Genomic DNA, 17450 nt, shown 5'->3' on the forward strand with positions numbered 1-17450 from the left:
TCTTAACAGAGCACATTGAAAAATAAGATGTAAACTGAGTTGCTCAAGGTCAGACAATATGGCAGTGAGGCAGGCAGCTCTGGCAGTCTCTCAAATTCCTGTCTTCCCACATGTGCCATACTGAGACCCCTGCTCTATCCCCTGCCTGCAAAACACTAACACAGGTATTATCCACAGGACAGGAACCACCTAGGGCAGAATTTCAAACTTAAGGAACTGATTAAGTAGAAGAGAATTTAACCTAAATGTTATCATAATATATGAATTCAAATTATTTTTTAGGTAATGGAGTCATCATAGCAACCAACTTTTTCCTAACGTTGTATTTAAGTAGCTATGAGCTGGCTCCAGAGGACCTGGGGGCTCCACTAGAGAGAACTAGCTCTGGGGAAGAGAAACAGTTAATTTTCAGAGCTGGGCTGCCCTCATTGTCTGTGGTAACCTGCAGGCCACTCACAGAAGAACCTTGTATCAGCTTTCTCACCTCCTCACACTGGGAAGGAGTGACGGATCATCCTTCTTTCAAATTTTCAATTTGAACTACTCCACTGTAGACCAGAGGAAGTCCTAAAGTGTTAACAGTTTGGTTAAATTTTGAGGGGGCTTCAAATAGCTTTATCACTTCTAACATTACGTTTAAAGCAAATCTTTTATGCAATCTTATACATTTCTCATTACTGAAACTCACTGGCCTCTTTCTGATATTTCTTCCCCTACTTGCAAAGGAGTTCCAAATCCCTTAGCAAATTATGAAAAAAAATCAACAGACATAAAGATGAGGGTCAAAATATCACTGTTTAATGATGGGAGTTTGCAGGCTATCTACAATATGCTTTCATGTTAAAACTATCAAGTTAACAACTATCTGACTTCCATATTCAAATACATAATGTTTATGTTCTTTGAAAAAATATCTAATGCCAAAAGTAACTATTCAAATATAAACCATATATATTCTTTGGTTCACATGTACGTGCAAAAACTCTGACAGATAAAAAGTATAAGAATGGAATTTTTGGCGAGCTTACACTGAATTATAGAATTTTTATTAAAAAAACGAGAGAAGGCATGGAAGGAAATTAACATTCATTACGTGCTTACTAAGAAAGAGATACTGTGCTAAGTACTTTACATAAAACTGAAATCAACTGAATGTTTCTTACATTCCTTGACCAAGTAATTATAATCGTATATATTCAAACATCAAAGGAATTAAAAACAAACTCTCTGAGAATCCTGAACTGATTCCATTTTTTCTTTGGGCAATGTGCTAAGCCTATCACATTCATCATCCTTACATACAGAGACAAAAGGCCCAGAGTCATATTACATTATTTAAATTATTCCCAGAAAGTAACTCATGAATACTATTACCTCACTGAAATAGTCTTTCCAAGAGGCTAGTTTTGATGATCCAAGAATTCAATTCTCATAAGCATGCTTTGATAAGAGTTTGTTACAAATTTCATTATACATCAAGAGATGAGCTGCTAACATGAAAGGATACTCTCTTCATTATGACAATTTACATATTTAAGCTAATTCAGCTTCTGAAGGTTATGAAGAAGAGAACTAGGGTTAGAAATGAGACAGATCTGACTTCACTTCGATGGGGTCTTCACTGGCTGGCTGTGTTGTTTTACTGATTAACAGTAAAATAGTCACTTCAGTGACAACAGATGCTTTTTGGGAAAGGTGGGGAGGAAATTAAGCAAAATATCTATGCTTCCAGTGCATAACCGCTTGATCATGTACCTTTGAAAAAAGAAATAACCTGAAGTGGATTTTTAAATGTCTGATATACTATATTTGGAATAAAATTGTGAGCAATTTTATTCTTACATTTCTGATATTTTAATAAAATATCAAAAATTCTAATGACTCAGCACGACCTGAAAAATGTGGGTATCACAATGTTAAATGAAACCCAGTACAAACTTTTGTCTATATTATAATTATGTAAAAATGTGTGTGTGTGTGTGTGTGTGTGTGTGTACCTAAAAAGTAGAACTGTGAAAATAGTTGATGTTGGGTTATAATGGGCTGATAGATAATTGTTTTTCTTTCTTGATTCTTTTCTATTATAATAATGTCACCAAAAAACAACTTATAAAAAAAGAACATCACTGCTTTATGGATAAAATAGTACTCCGTCTGCAATGACTTAACCATGTTAAAGATATGAGTACCTGTGTCTTCTGTCAGTTCCAGGAAAGCAAACACCACAACTTCCATGCATCCCTCATAACACTTAACGTCTCATCTCAGGTCCAAACAGACCCAGTAAATACCCAATGAGGGACAAGTCACTGAACCACTGATGAACACCAAGTGTAGTTAATATAAAAATAGAAACTTACTGTTATTTGTTGGTTCAGGAAACCCAGCCTTTGGACCACTCCATCCTTTGTTTTCCCCTGTCTGAAAAATTAAACCAATTGTTTAAGTCCTGGGAAAGAGACTCAAATTCAAAAAGAAAAAAGTTGACTAATCAATTAAGCAAGGGCAAAGGTTATTCTGCTCATTCTCTCCACCTCTGACCCCAGAACCATGGACACAAGAATAACTAACATGAACAGTACCATCTACCCCTTTTCTACATTCGAATTTGTTTCTTATGTCTCCTGCTTTTATCTGTTTATTTAAACTTATAATTTAAGTCATCAATAAAGCCCCATATTTAGTATATGTATTATATTTATACAACGTGGGCTCTACCAAGGTGGTGAAGAAGTAAATAATTCTTTTTCAAACAGTAGACAATAATCATCACAAGTGCTAAAGTGACTAAAAGGGCTTCTTTATCACTTCTGAAGTCAAATTAACAATAGAAATATTACTATGTCTGTTCTGGAAAAGTCCTGACAAGGGTCACTGAATATTGCTAATGACGTGCAAAAAAATTGAAAACTAAACCCTAACTTTAAGTGAAATCTGGAATATCCTGGCATTTCCCAGATGATTTGGTCCATGTGTAGTGTAAAATACATTCTGAGCTCAGATATTTTGAAGTAGTAAGTATTTTAATCACATGATAAGTGACTTTAACTGGTTACATCCTCTTTTTGTGGAGCTGGTGTTATTAAGTACTCCAGGAGGGGAAAAGGCCTATTTCCTATTATAAGCAGTATTTATGTTATCAGATGTCAAAGATCAAATGGACGAATTAAATCCATATATAAACACAAACTACATTTCCAGCAAATAGTGTACAACTGTGAAAGGACGGAGGAGAAAACGTGTGTTAAATGCAGATACACATGGACGGGAAGGCCTGAAGAGACTCCCACTCACAAGTTCTCTGTGAAGCACAAAACAGGATCACAGAATGAGAGGAGAGCTGACGGAGGGGGTTATAAATCCAAGGAAAGTGTACACAGCAAGGAGTAAGTCACTTCAGGGGAAGAAAGAGCTGGCTGATTAGAAGAATACAGATCCTCAGGCACTTGAGTGCTCAGCTGAAGTTGGTAATAATACATTTAGCACTTCATTTCTCCTTTTCTCTCCTTCTACTAATAACCAAAGTTACTTAAATATTAGATTTTATTCCCTAAGCCTAATTTTTCACCTTCAACTGACTCCCAAGCCTGCTGCTCTCTGATTTCTACCCCAACACTCTAATGAAACTGCTCTTGTGAGGTTTCTGCTTAAACATGACACAGTGACCACAAAGCGTAACCTCTTCTCTCTCCCCAAACGACTCTGAATTGATAATCCAATAATCCATAAACTCTCTCTCTTTCCCTCGGCCCCTACTCTCCCCAGAATATGAAAGGAATCAACAGCAGAAGAGGTAAGTCCAAGTTGGTAACCTGGAAAGCAGATTAGGTGCAACTTAGCAGATGTGAGCTGGCTGAAACCTCACCTGCAGAGCAAGAAGCCAGCAAAGAGCTAACAAAGAGTAAATCAGTTTGTGCTCCAGGACCCTAGAAAGCCTCGGGAATCAGAAGCACACCTGGTACTTCTAAAGATGAATCCTGGAAGAGCCTGAAAACAGAAAGATTGTTTGGAGGTCTTTCAAAATGCTATGAGACTTCCAGGTTACCTCTTTGACCCCAAGGAGACAAATTTCCTAAAAGGTTTCCTCTTCAGAAAGGCCTAAAACAGAGAGACTCTGGACACCAGGTACAGCTGAGGATGGGATGGATCTATACGCCACACTGCAAATAAGGAGATGGAGTCCAAAGCTACATCCTTACATTCTGGAAGATAAGGTTCCCCAGCTCCCTTCCTCACTGGGCCTCAGAAGACAACACCCAGCCTACCAATCCACAAGGATGGTGAGGACAACACAGGGAACTGAATAAAACTTCAAAAAAGGGCTTCCCTGGTGGCACAGTGGTTGAGAATCTGCCTGCTAATGCAGGGGACACGGGTTCGAGCCCTGGTCTGGGAGGATTCCACATGCCACGGAGCAACTAGGCCTGTGAGCCACAAGTACTGAGCCTGTGCGTCTGGAGCCTGTGCTCCCCAACAAGAGAGGTCGCGATAGTGAGAGGCCCATGCACCGCGATGAAGAGTAGCCCCCACTTGCCACAACTAGAGAAAGCCCTCGCACAGAAACGAAGACCCAACACAGCAAAAATAAATTAAAAAAAAAAAAAAAAAAAAAAAGGTTTAAAAAAAAAGTTCTCAGGGCTTCCCTGGTGGCGCAGTGGTTGAGAGTCCGCCTGCCGATGCAGGGGATGCGGGTTCGTGTCCCGGTCTGGGAAGATCCCACAGCCGTGGAGCGGCTGGGCCCGTGAGCCATGGCCGCTGAGCCTGCGTGTCCGGAGCCTGTGCTCCGCAAGGGGAGAGGCCACAACAGTGAGAGGCCCACCTACCGCAAAAAAAAAAAAAAAAAAAAAAAAGTTCTCAGAGAGAAAGAAAGAGGGAGAAATATTACACCCATTAAACAAGAACAGGAGGTTATAAAGAGGAATATTCTGAGAATGAGAAAGAGCTCTGGCAAATAAAAAATACAATAGCTGAAGCAAAATATTTCAAAGAAGGACTGGAAGACAAAATTGAAGTAGAAAATAAAGAAAGAATCAAGATCATCCATTAGACTAACAGGTAACCTAGAAAGAAACATTAGCAACAATGGAAGGAAAGAAATTATCAAAGAAAAAATATAAGAAGTTTCCCACTTTTAAAGTATATAAATTTCTGGACTGAAACCCAAACACCTAACAATATTTATAAAAGAATATACAAATCAGGTCAATCACCCATGAATTTTCCAAACTCCTGAGAAAAGAAGTTAGAAAAGCATCAAGAGGGAGACGAAACATAAAGGTTTCATAACAGGCTGAAGAATCAGAAGGCTTTGGTGTTTCAACAGTAATGTTGAGAGGTAGAAAACATTGGTGCAATGCCTTCAAAACTCTGTGAAAAAAGTATTTCTAATTTAGAATTATGTCTCAGAAAAACTATCAACTGTGTGGGAAACATAAAGATGTATCAGACCCATAAGACCTCAAAAAAATTTACTCCCCATGTATCCTCTATCAAGAAGCTACTAGAGCTTCCATAGTAACAGTCTGATAGAAGAAGAGATGTGCCTATTTCTCAACATAAATGGTATTTAACTCAGCCTCTAATGTTTCTCAATACACAATGTCCAACATTCATTCAAACATTATGAGACACCCAAAACTGCAAAAAGAAATAACCCTTTGTCAAAAGAGGGAGAAGTCAACAAAACAGGGCCCAGAGATGACCCAGATGCTAGAACTCTAAGAAATAAATATTACAATCCCTATGATTAATGAGTTAAAAGATCTAATGTAAAAGGCAAACAACATGCATGAACATTTGGAGAATTTCAGGAGAGAAACAGAAATTATAGAACAAAAGCAGATGGAAATCCCAGGGAGATAAATACCACAGAAGAAAATTAATATTGATGTCATTATTAACAGATGAACATAGCTGGAGAATAATCAGTAATACTGTAGATAAATCAATAGAAATTACTCAAACTGAGAAACAGGAAAAAAAAAAAGGAGTGAAAAATAAAAAGGAACAGCAGATTCTGGATCTATTAAGACAATACCAATGGGCTAACAAATGTGTAACTGTAAACTCCCAAGGAGAGAGAAAACAAGGAAGAAGAAATATTTTAAAAGATGATACCTGAGAATTTGACAAAATAACTGAATGACAACAAATCCCAGATCCAATGTTCAGAGACCACGAAGCAGGAAAAATACAAAAAGGGGAAAGGAAGGAGGAAGAGGAAGAAAAGGAGGCAAAAGGGAGAAACGAAAGAGGAAGGAGGGAGAAGAGAAGAAGGAAGAAAGGAAAGAATCAAATTTAGACACATCAGAGTCAAACTGCTGAGAACTAATGAAAAAGGAAAATTTTGAAGGCCTTCAGAGGGGAAAAAAAAGCACATCAAGAGGGGAAAAAAAAGGCAGATAAGAATTACAACAGATGTCACATAAAAAAAAAAAACTATGCAAGTCAGAAGACAGTGGAACAAGATCTTTTAAAGTGCTGAAAGAAACACAAAAACCCAGAATGCCATACCCAGACAAAAGTAACTTTTAAAATGAAGATGAAATAACAAATTTCTCATCAAACAAAAGCTGACAGAAATCACTGCCAGCACACCTGCTAATACAAGTAGTATTAAAGGACGTTCTACAAGCAAGAGTATAATACCGGAAAGAAATTTAGATCTATACAAATGAATGAAGAATTCTGAAAATGGTAAAAAAAATGAAACTAAATATAAGATACTTTTCCTGATTTTAACCACATAAAAAGATTGACTATATAAAGCAAAATTAGAAACAACAAACTGTGGGTTTTATACTATATAGAGAGAAGTAAAATGTATGACCACATCGAAGGTGAAAGAGAAAAATAGTGAACAAAGAGTAAATGGAAGAAACAGAAATAACTAATAAGATGGTAGATTTAAATCCAACCACATCAACAGCTATAATAAGTACAAATGGTCTGATCACCCCCAACTAAAAGGCAGAGATTGTCAAATTATATTTTAAAAAGCAAGACCCTATTATATGCTTTCTAAAAGAAACCAATTTAAACATAAAGACACAGATAGGCTAAAAGTAAAATGATGGGGTGGAAATATCCCACACAAACACTAATCAAAATAAAACTGGAGTGACTATATTAACACCAAAGAAGAATTCAGAACAAGGAATATTACCAGGGAGAGAAAAAAATCACATAATAATAAAGTGGCCAAGTCATCATAAAGGCATAACAATCCAAAGGTATATGTATGTAACAACATAGCTTCAAAGTACATAAAACAAAATTGATAAAACTGAAAGTAGATAAATCCAAATTTCTAGCTGGAGACATTAACACTTGATAGAAGAAGTAAACAGAAAATCAGAAGAGACACAGGACTTGAAAGAAGAAATCAAAGGGAAACTAGAACAAATTTTGAAATGAATAAAAATAAAAACTCAACTAGTCAAAATCTGTGGGACAGTGCTAAACCAGTGCTTAAAGAGAAATACGTATCATTAAATTCTTATATTAGAAAAGAAGAAAGTTCTCAGATCCACAGTCTAAGCTTCTAGCTTACAAAACGAGAAAAAGAACGGAACACTAAATCCAAAGCAAGTGAAGGAAGGATAAAATAAAGAGCAGAAATCAATAAAATTGAAAATAGAAAAATAGAGAAAAACCAATGAAACCATAACCTGGTTGTTTGAAAAGGATAAAAATAACTGATACACCCCTAGCCAGACTGGTCAGGGGAAAGAAAGAGGAAAAACAAATTATCAATATCAGAAATGAGAGCGAAAGGACCACTACAGATGCTGTAGCCATTAAAAGAATGATAAGGCAGTGTTACGAACAATTTTATATACCATTAAACTCAACTTAGATGAAATGGACAAATTCCTTGAAAGATTCGAACTGCCAAAGCTCACTCAAGCAGAAGTAGATAATCTGAGTAGTCTTATATCTATTTTTTAAGCTCAATTTATACTTAAAACCTTCCTACAGAAAAAATTCTAAACCCAGATAGCTCCACTGGTAAATTCTACCCAACAATTAAGGAAGAAAGAATACCAAACTCTTTGAGACAATAAAAGAGGAGGAGACACTTCCAAACTCACTATAGGAGGCCAGCACTACCCTGACAGTGATACTAAAACCAGTATTTCTACTTGGGATGATGAAAACTTTCTGGCAGTGGATAGTGGTGATAGTTGCGCAACACTGCAATTGTACTTAATGCCACTGAAATGTACACCTAAAAATGGTTAAAACGGTAATCTTTGCTATGTATGTATATATAGCTATCCCCCACCTTTTGAAAGTTTACTTTATGCCATTTGCTTTAATGAAAGACCTGCACTAGTACCTGTTATTGCTGACCAAAAGAAATCCAAAGAGGGTTTTCACTTTTATGAAAAACCAAAAATACCATTCAGCATTTATTTTGCAGGTAACCATCACTGAGGCAGCGCACACCAAGAGCGGCAACTACATTCAGTATCTCAGCATCCAGCCGCCATAGCTTTGAACTGCGTCTGAAGATCTGTGCTTTATCTGGATTTATGTTGTGCATCCGTTACCAAGATGTGTCCTAAGATAAACACTTCTTCACTTTAGGCCATTCTGGCTTACAAAATGTTTCATAGGAATGCTATACTTTCAGATAGTGGGGGAAACCTGTATCACATAAATTTTTAAAAATCCATCAATAAAAAAATTCACCATATCCACAAACTAAACAGAAAAGTCATATGAGTATCCCAACAGATGCACAGAAAGCATTTGGCAAAGTTCAACATTCACTGATAATTAAGGGGAAAAAAAACTTCTCAATAATGCAAGAATACAAGGAACTATCAGCCTGATATAGAGCATATATAAAAAAGCCTACAGGGGCTTCCCTGGTGGCACAGTGGTTGAGAGTCTGCCTGACGATGCAGGGGACATGGGTTTGTGCCCCAGTCCGGGAAGATCCCACATGCCGCGGAGCGGCTAGGCCTGTGAGCCATGGCCGCTGAGCCTGCGCATCTGGAGCCTGTGCTCTGCAACAGGAGAGGCCACAACAGTGAGAGGCCCGCGTACCACAAAAAAAAAAAAAAAGCCTACAAGCATCACAGTATATATTGGTGAAAGACAATGATTTCTTCGTAAAATCAGAAACAAGGTAAAGATATCTGCTTTCCTATTCAACAATCAATCACTTCTATTCAACACTTCTGGATGTTCTACTCAGGGCAATAAAGCAAGACAAATAAAAAGCATACAGATTAGAAAGGAAAAAAAAACTGTCTTTATTCACAAACGACACATCATCAATGCAGAAAATCACAAAAAAAATCTATAAAATAAGCTAATCTAACTGATAAGTCAGTTTAGCAAGGTCATAGGATACAAGGTCAATATATAAAAGACAATTATATTTCTATATGCTAGAAAAGAAGAATTGGAAATTAAAATTAAAAACCAATACCATTAACAATAGCATCCACAAACATGAAACGCTTAGGGATAAACATTAAAAATGTACAAGATATTTCTATGAAAAAGTACAAAACACTGCTGGGATCCATTTCCAAAAACCTAAATAAACAGGGAGCTAGATCTTGTTCATGGGCTGGAAGGCTCAATATTCTTAAGATATCAATTTATGCAAAACTGATCTATATAGTCAACACAACCCCAAAGAAAAATCCCAACTGGATATGGTTTGGTAGAAATTGACTCTACAGTTTATTATGAAAATACAAAGAGACTCTAGATTAGCCAAAAAGATTTTTAAAAAGCAGAACAAAGATGGAGTTCTTTATCTGATTTGAAACCGTAGCAAAAAAGCTACACTCTATATACAGTTGTAATAGCTAAAGAATAGACATACAGATTAATGGAACAGAATAGAGAATCTAGAAACAGACCCATACATATGTGGTCAATTGATTTTCAACAACGGTGCTAAGGAATTCAATGGAAAAAACACTCATCTTTTAAACAAATGTGGTGCCTGAATGTACATAAAAAAAGGAGAGAAGGCAGGAAGGGAGGAGAGGGAAGTCCTTCATCTGATAGAGGACTGGCACACAAAATATATAAAGAACTTTTACAACCCAATAATAAGGAAGCAAACCATCCAGTTTTTTAAAAGACAAAAATTTTGAACAAACACTTCATGGAAGAGATATGAATGGTAAATAAACACATGATAAACTACTCAGCATTATTAATTAGGGAAAATTTAAAATCCAAAGAGATAATGTTATACACCTACTAGCATGATGAAAGCTAAATGACAGTAACAAGAGCGGGAAAAGATGTGGAGTAATTGGAAATCTCAAACATTGCTTGTGGAAATGCAAAATGGTACAGCCTCTCTGGAAAACATCTTCAGTTTCTTGTGAAGTGACACGGTACTTATTATTTAACTGTGTACCTATAGGATATACTAGAGAATATGTACAATAAAGATTTTTACATGAATGTTTGTAACCACTTTATTTATAATAGCCTCAAACTAAAAACAACCTAAATGTTGGTGAAGAATAAAACAGTGACAAACAATAAAACAGAACAAATGAATGATAAATGCAACAACGTGCATGAATCTCAGCAATAAGAAGCCAGACACGGGACTTCCCTAGTGGCACAGTGGTTAAGAATTGCCTGCCATTGCAGGGGACACGGGTTCGATCCCTGGTCCAGGAAGATCCCACATGCCACAGAGCAACTAAGCCCATGGGCCACAACTACTGAGCCTGCACTCTAGATCCCACGAGCCACAACTGCCGAAGCCCTCATGCCTAGAGCCCGTGCTCCGCAACAGAAGAAGCCACCACAATGAGAAGTGTGTGCACCGAAACAAAGAGTAGCAGGGGGCTCGCCACAACTAGAGAAAGCCCGCACACAGCAATGAAGACCCAATGCAGCCAAAAATAAATAAATAAGCTAAATAAATTTATTTAAAAAAAAAAAAGCCAGACACTAGAGGCTACATAATGTACGATTCAATTTATACAACATTTTGGAAAAGGCTAAATTATAGAGACAGAAATCAGACCAGTGCTTGGCAGGGGCTGAGGAAAGGGGAAGACATTTACTATAAATGGGCATTAAGGAACTGTTTGGGATAACAGAAATGTTATAAATCTTAATTGTGGTGGTGGTCAGTGCATGTACACACACACACACACACACACACACACACACACACGTCGAAATTTATTGAACCGCAACTCGATAAATCTGAATATTTTTAAAGGGGGTATGTTAGTGCATACACATAGAATATCTCTGTAAGGATATTTATTTCATCTTTATTTATCAAATCCTTACATAAGATTCACTATATTTCAGACACTATTCTACACGATGTACAAATATTAACTCACTGTGGGAGATAACTTTTTAGTTAGAGAGACCAAGAGATTGAGGGTCTCAGGGTGAAGTGAGACATTTTTTTCATTTTTTTCACTGTTTACTCTTTTGTGCTATTTAAATTCTTTTAATCACGTACATATCTTGCTATTTTTTTTAAAAAACCCAACTCTTAAAAAACTGCTTTCACAGGTTTTTTTAAAATTGCTTTTGCTACATTCTCCAAAGATCTTCTTATTGACAAATCATCATATTCACTCCTTCTCTTATTTGATCTCTGCAGCACACGACTGCCACCTTCTCCTTAAAATCATTCTCTATTGTCCCTTTTGCAGGTATTCTTTCCTCCTCCTTCTTCCTGTACCCCCACGCACATTATCTGCTACTGAGATCTCATCACGTACACCTCAGAAGGACTGCTGGTGTCTTTCCCCTCTCCTCTCTACCACCACTGCCTTAGTTCAGACCCTCAGCATCTTCCACCTGAACAATCCTGCTAGCACTGGCCTCCCTGCCTTCAGTCCTGTCCTGCCCAAATCCATTCACTACATTACTTACAGGACTGTCTTTTGAAGAAAGCAAACCAGATCATGTCACTTTCAAGTTCAAATCTCAAATTAATAATTCAAAAGCTTTTACTTCACATAAAAGCAGTGGTCTCAGCTATTCCTGACTTTCCAGATTCATCTTCACATATCTAGAATTTTAATTATACTAGAATTTTTGTTATATGATTAAAGCTCCTCACCCCTAGCACTTACTGGTCAGTTTCTCGAGTGCAGGGACAAAATTCCAGTCATCCCGTTATCTTCAATTTTAAGTGTTTGGCATTTAGTGGGGGTGGTGGTTAATTTTATGTGTCAACTTGTCTGGGCTACAGTTCTCAGATATTTGGTCAAATGTTATTCTGGGTGTTTCTGTGAGGGTGTTTTTGGAAGAGATTTACATTTAAATCACTGAACTGTGAGTAAAGCAAATGGCTCTCTATAATGTGGGTGGGCCTCGACAGTTGAAGTCCTGCCTAGAAAAAGGCTGACCTTCCCTGGAGCGAGAGGCAGCTCTCTAGCCAATCGCCTCTGGACTCTGCAGCTCCTTCCTGAGTCTCCAGCCTGCCAGCCTCCCCAGCAAATTTTGGACTAACCAAGCCTCCAAAATTGCATGGGCCAATTCTTTAAAAAAATCTCTGTGTGATACACACACGCACACACACACACACACACTCTCTCTCTCTCTCTCTCTCTCTCTGTCGGGCTCTGTTCCTCTGGAGAACCCTAACTAATAACACAGTGGGTAAGCAAAAAACGTTTTTCAAATTAATGAAATTAATGCCAGTTTTTTGTTCTATTTTATTTTCACTTAACTTACAAATAAATGTCTATGAGATTTATTTTGACATATTTTTATAAATCACCTATCAATTTTAAGTCAATACAAATGTGCTAAGTTAAAACAACATATACACAATATAAGAACTATAGAAACTTGAACACATGTTAGGTTTCATGTTACAAATACTTTTAAAAGAAGAAAAAGCATTCATTAGCCAGGTTATAAAAACAGAATTAAAATCTCCAGTGATATCACACAGACAAATAATTTTTAATCACTCAAAATAACTGCCTAGATATTCGTAGTGTCTTAAAAAGAAAAGCATATCTGAATATTTTTTAATAGATGATTTCATTTCTACTCTAACCTTCAGAAAGGTGTTCCTTCAGAAACTGAAAATATCCCTGAAACAGAATCCTTATGTGAGAAAATGGCATGGAAAAAAGCATATTGTTTATGATAGAAATAATTATTATGCCTGTTTTGTGAATGTTCATACAAATAAAATGTTTAATAAAAATAATTTATACATATGTATAGATAAAATGATAATTTAATACGAAGTGAAATGAAGCCAGTTCCTGCCAAGTTATCTGCCAAGTCCTGAATTCAAGGTTCTCAGCTTCTCTTGCAACAGAGGTAGGTGTTAATGATGTCATTACATGCTGCAGAAGAAACAGGGGACCATGAACACAAGTCTTGGCAGAAAATAAACACCCTCTGAGTTTACCTTTAATTTAAAGTAAATAGAAAAATTAGTTTATAGAGTGTCTGTCCTATATAGTTCCTGCCCTAAAGGTGTAATCAGGATCTTCATTTCTAGTATTTTCAGCTGTATTCCAGAAATAAAGGCTAACAACCTCTATTCTTAAAAAAGCACGAATTAAAACTGTGTACATAAGGCAAAAATCATCAGTCAGTGAGCTAAAAATTATTACATTGGTATTATATAAGATATGTATAATGATACAATGAACTTTTAGTATTTTCTAATTGTAAGATTATAATATTTTATCTTGAACCCTAAACAGCTATTATTTTATACCTGGAGAATCTATCTTTAAAGAGATGAAGACAGAGTACCACCTTAGAAAAGTTGAAACTTGACATCTACTTTAACACCAGTTAAGACAGTACTTAGAGTCAAGGAATGCTGGGACAGAATTTGCTCATCACTTTTGTACCCTGGCAGGATAGAACTTGTCCATGTAAATTTAACTCTCACCTTGTCAAGTTGATCTTGAAGACTAGTGGATGCTTTATAACCAAGTTGTAACAGCATTGCTTCTGCAGCATTTTTTTTGGCTATCTTTTTATTAGGTCCTGTTCCAGTAGCAACTTCATTGCCTACCTTGACCTGGTAAGATTAAAGTAAGAAATTAATGATAGTTGCTTTGGTAACAAACCTTAACACCATAAAGCAATGTGTTCTGCTCTCTAGCATGCAAAAATATAAAGCTCAGTCCATAATAAAAATGGCAATTAAGATCCCTTTTATGTAAAATATATATGAATATATACATGGAGAAAAGTATGGAAACATGGTCCTCAAAATGTCAGTGGGGGTTATCTCAGGATGACAGAATCTTAGAAGATTTGTAGTTCCTTACATATTTCCATATTATTTGATTTTTAAACAATAAACTTGTATTATTGATATAAGCAGAAAAATAAAATTCACATTGTAGAGAGTTGATTACGACTACATTTAGTATTCTTTACTTAATAAACTGAAAAGGCTGAAATTCACGTTGCTGCCATTTAAAATAATGTTAAAATGGGCAGTGGAGCTGAACAGACATTTCTCCAAAGAGGACGTGGAGATGGCCAAGAGGCACATGAAAAGATGCTCAATATCGCTGATCATGAGGGAAATGCAAATCAAAACCACAGTGAGCTATATCACCTCACACCTGTCAGAATGGCTATCATCAAAAAGAACACAAATAACTAATGTTGGAGAGGATGTGGAGAGAAGGGAACCCTCCTGCACTGTTGGTGGGAATGTGAATTGGTGCAGCCACTGTGGAAAACAGTGTGGAGGTTTCTCAAAAAAACTAAAAACAGAATGGGGGAGAGGGATAAATTGGGAGACTAGGATTGAGATATACACACTACTATACAAAAAATAGATAACTAATAAGGACCTACTGTATAGCATAGGGAACTCTACTCAAAACTCTATAATGACCTATATGGGAAAAGAACCTAAAAAAGAGTGAATATATGTATATGTATAACTGATTCACTTTGCTGTATCCTAAAACTAACACAACATTGTAAATCAACTATACTCCAATAAAAATTAAAAAAAAAAAAAAAAAAAGAAGAACTACCATATGTCCCAGCAATTCCACTCCTGGGTATATATCTGAAAAAAACAAAAACACTAATTCAAAAAGATACATGTACCCCAATGTTCACAGGAGCATTGTTTACAACTGCCAAGATATGGAAGCAACCTAAGTGTCCATCAACAGATGAATGGATGAAGAAGATGTGGTATATATACACAATGGGATACTACTCAACCATAAAAAGAGTGAAATTCTGCCATTTGCAACAACATAGATGGACTTGGAGGGTATTATGCTAAGTGAAATAAGTTAGACAGAGAAATACAAATACTGTATGATGTCACTTATATGTGGAATCTAAAAAATACAGCTAGTAAATATAACAAACAAAGAAACAGACTTACAGATACAGAAAACAAACTAGTGGTTACCAGGGGGGAGAGGGAGAAGGGGAGGGGCAATATAGGGGTAGGGGAGTAAGAGGTACAAGCTACTATGTATAAAATGAGCTACAAGGACATACTGTACAACACAGGGAATACAGCCAATATTTTATAATAACTAAATTTATGAATTATTGTATTGTACACCCATAACTTACATAATATTGTACAATAACTATACGTGTATAAAAGTATTTAATCCAAAAAATAAATTTTAAAAATGATATCATTTACAAAGGTTTACATTAAATAGTTCCTGAAGATGATTAATATATAAAGGTTAGTACAATACTGTGGTTAAGAACAAAGACTTCCAAGTCAAATTCAGTTGAAATCCAACTCTACTACTTCCTAGCTGCATGAACTGATTCAAATTATTTACTATCTCTAAGCCTCAGTTTTTTCATCAGTAAAAGAGGGATAATACAATGACCTAACAGTGTTGCTTTGAAAATTAAACACAAAAATGTATGTAAACTACAGTGTATGTTACAGTATGTGAGTATAACTGCTCAATAAATGGTAGCTTTTTATCATTAGAACTATTCCACAGTTACCTTTTGTGAACGCTTGATATACACATGTATATATGTACATCAACATATTTAAATACACATCAGTCATTTTATATCCACGTGTACATTTCCTGAGTTGGGTAATGATTTTTGAGACTTGAATGTGCTGAGATAATACAAATATAAAAAGTAAATTAGAAAACAAAAAAGGAAAGAATTACAAGGAGAAACAGAAAATACACAATGAGAGTGGAATTTGTTTTTATACGTTGTTCTCAGTAAGTGACAGAAGCAGACAAGAAGATAATCACAATTTTGGAAATTAAACAATCTAAATAATCTATGGGCAAAGAAGAAATCTCACCGGAAATTAGAAAATATTTTAATAATAATGGAAATACAATATATCAAAACTTGAAGGATGTAGCTAAAAGAGTGTCTAGAAGAAAATAAATAAGCCATAAAAGCTTAGAGAAAGGCAGAAAAGTAATAAGCTAACCATCCATCTCAAGAAGTTAATTAACAGCAAAATAAACCCAAAGAAAATAGAAAAATAAAGACAAGAGCAGAAATTAAGGAAATATAAAACAAAGCACAACAGAGAAGTTCAAAAAGCTTAAAGTTGGTTCCCTGAAAAGACTAATAAAATGATAAACCAAAGGTAATACTGATCAAGAAAAAATAAGAGAAGACACAAATAAGAATGAAAATGGGAGATTACTATAGCTTCTGTAGCATTACAAAATAATAAAGGATACTGAATATTTCAGCTAACATTTTTTGACTATTTACATAAAATGGAAAAATTCCTAGACAATACAAATTACCAAAACTGGCACAGAATAAACTCTTAGCTATATAGGTCTGTAACTACTAAAGAAATTAAAACCACAATTAAAAACTTTTCCACAAAGAAAACTTCTGAGAGCTTCTCCAGCAAGTTCTACTCAACATTTAAGGAAAAATAATGCTAATCTTACAAAAATTCATCCAATAAAAAAAGAGGAATCAGTCCCCAATTATTCAGTGAGGCATCACTTTGGTTCCAAAATCCAACAAGTATAAGAAAAAAATTTTACAGACCAGTTTCACTCATGAACATAAATGCTAGTTTAAACCATATAATACTACATAGAACAAAGCAATATTAAAAAGAAGAAAAATTGTGACTAAGTTAGGTTTATTCCAAAAATGCAAGATAAGTCTAACATTCGAAACTCAAACAAAATCAATGGAATCTGCTATATTAATCAGTTGAGGAGACAAATCATATGATCACCCTAATAAATGAAGCAAAAGCATCTGTTAAAACTCAACATTCATTCATGATAAAAACTCTTAGCAATTAGGGAAGGAGGAGAACTCAAACCTCAGCAAACATTATACTTAATGTTGAAGTTCTGAAATTAGAAACAAGACAAAAATGCCCTCCATTTTTACTAGTACTTAACATTTTACTGCAAACCCTGGACATAGCAATAAGGCAAGCAAAATAAAAGGTTTAAGAATTTGAAGTGTAAGAACTG

At 35.7% G+C, this 17450-nt stretch overlaps 1 protein-coding gene across 2 annotated transcripts in view; it reads right to left on the bottom strand.

Annotated features, from left to right (window-relative positions):
* Positions 1-17450, bottom strand: part of STAU2 (staufen double-stranded RNA binding protein 2) — a gene marked incomplete at its 3' end in the record, with an annotated part of 276482 nt that overhangs the window by 157441 nt on the left and 101591 nt on the right. For both annotated transcript variants that reach the window (XM_079722642.1, XM_079722643.1), the window contains exons 8-9: positions 13895-14026; positions 2361-2421 (exon numbers count right to left, since the gene is read on the bottom strand). In XM_079722642.1, coding sequence (XP_079578768.1) covers positions 2361-2421; positions 13895-14026 — 193 coding nt within the window. The remainder of the gene's footprint in view (positions 1-2360; positions 2422-13894; positions 14027-17450) is intronic.

This window comes from Hyperoodon ampullatus (assembly GCF_949752795.1).
Source record: "Hyperoodon ampullatus genome assembly, chromosome: 17".
In the NCBI taxonomy this organism is placed as follows: Eukaryota; Metazoa; Chordata; class Mammalia; order Artiodactyla; family Ziphiidae; genus Hyperoodon; species Hyperoodon ampullatus.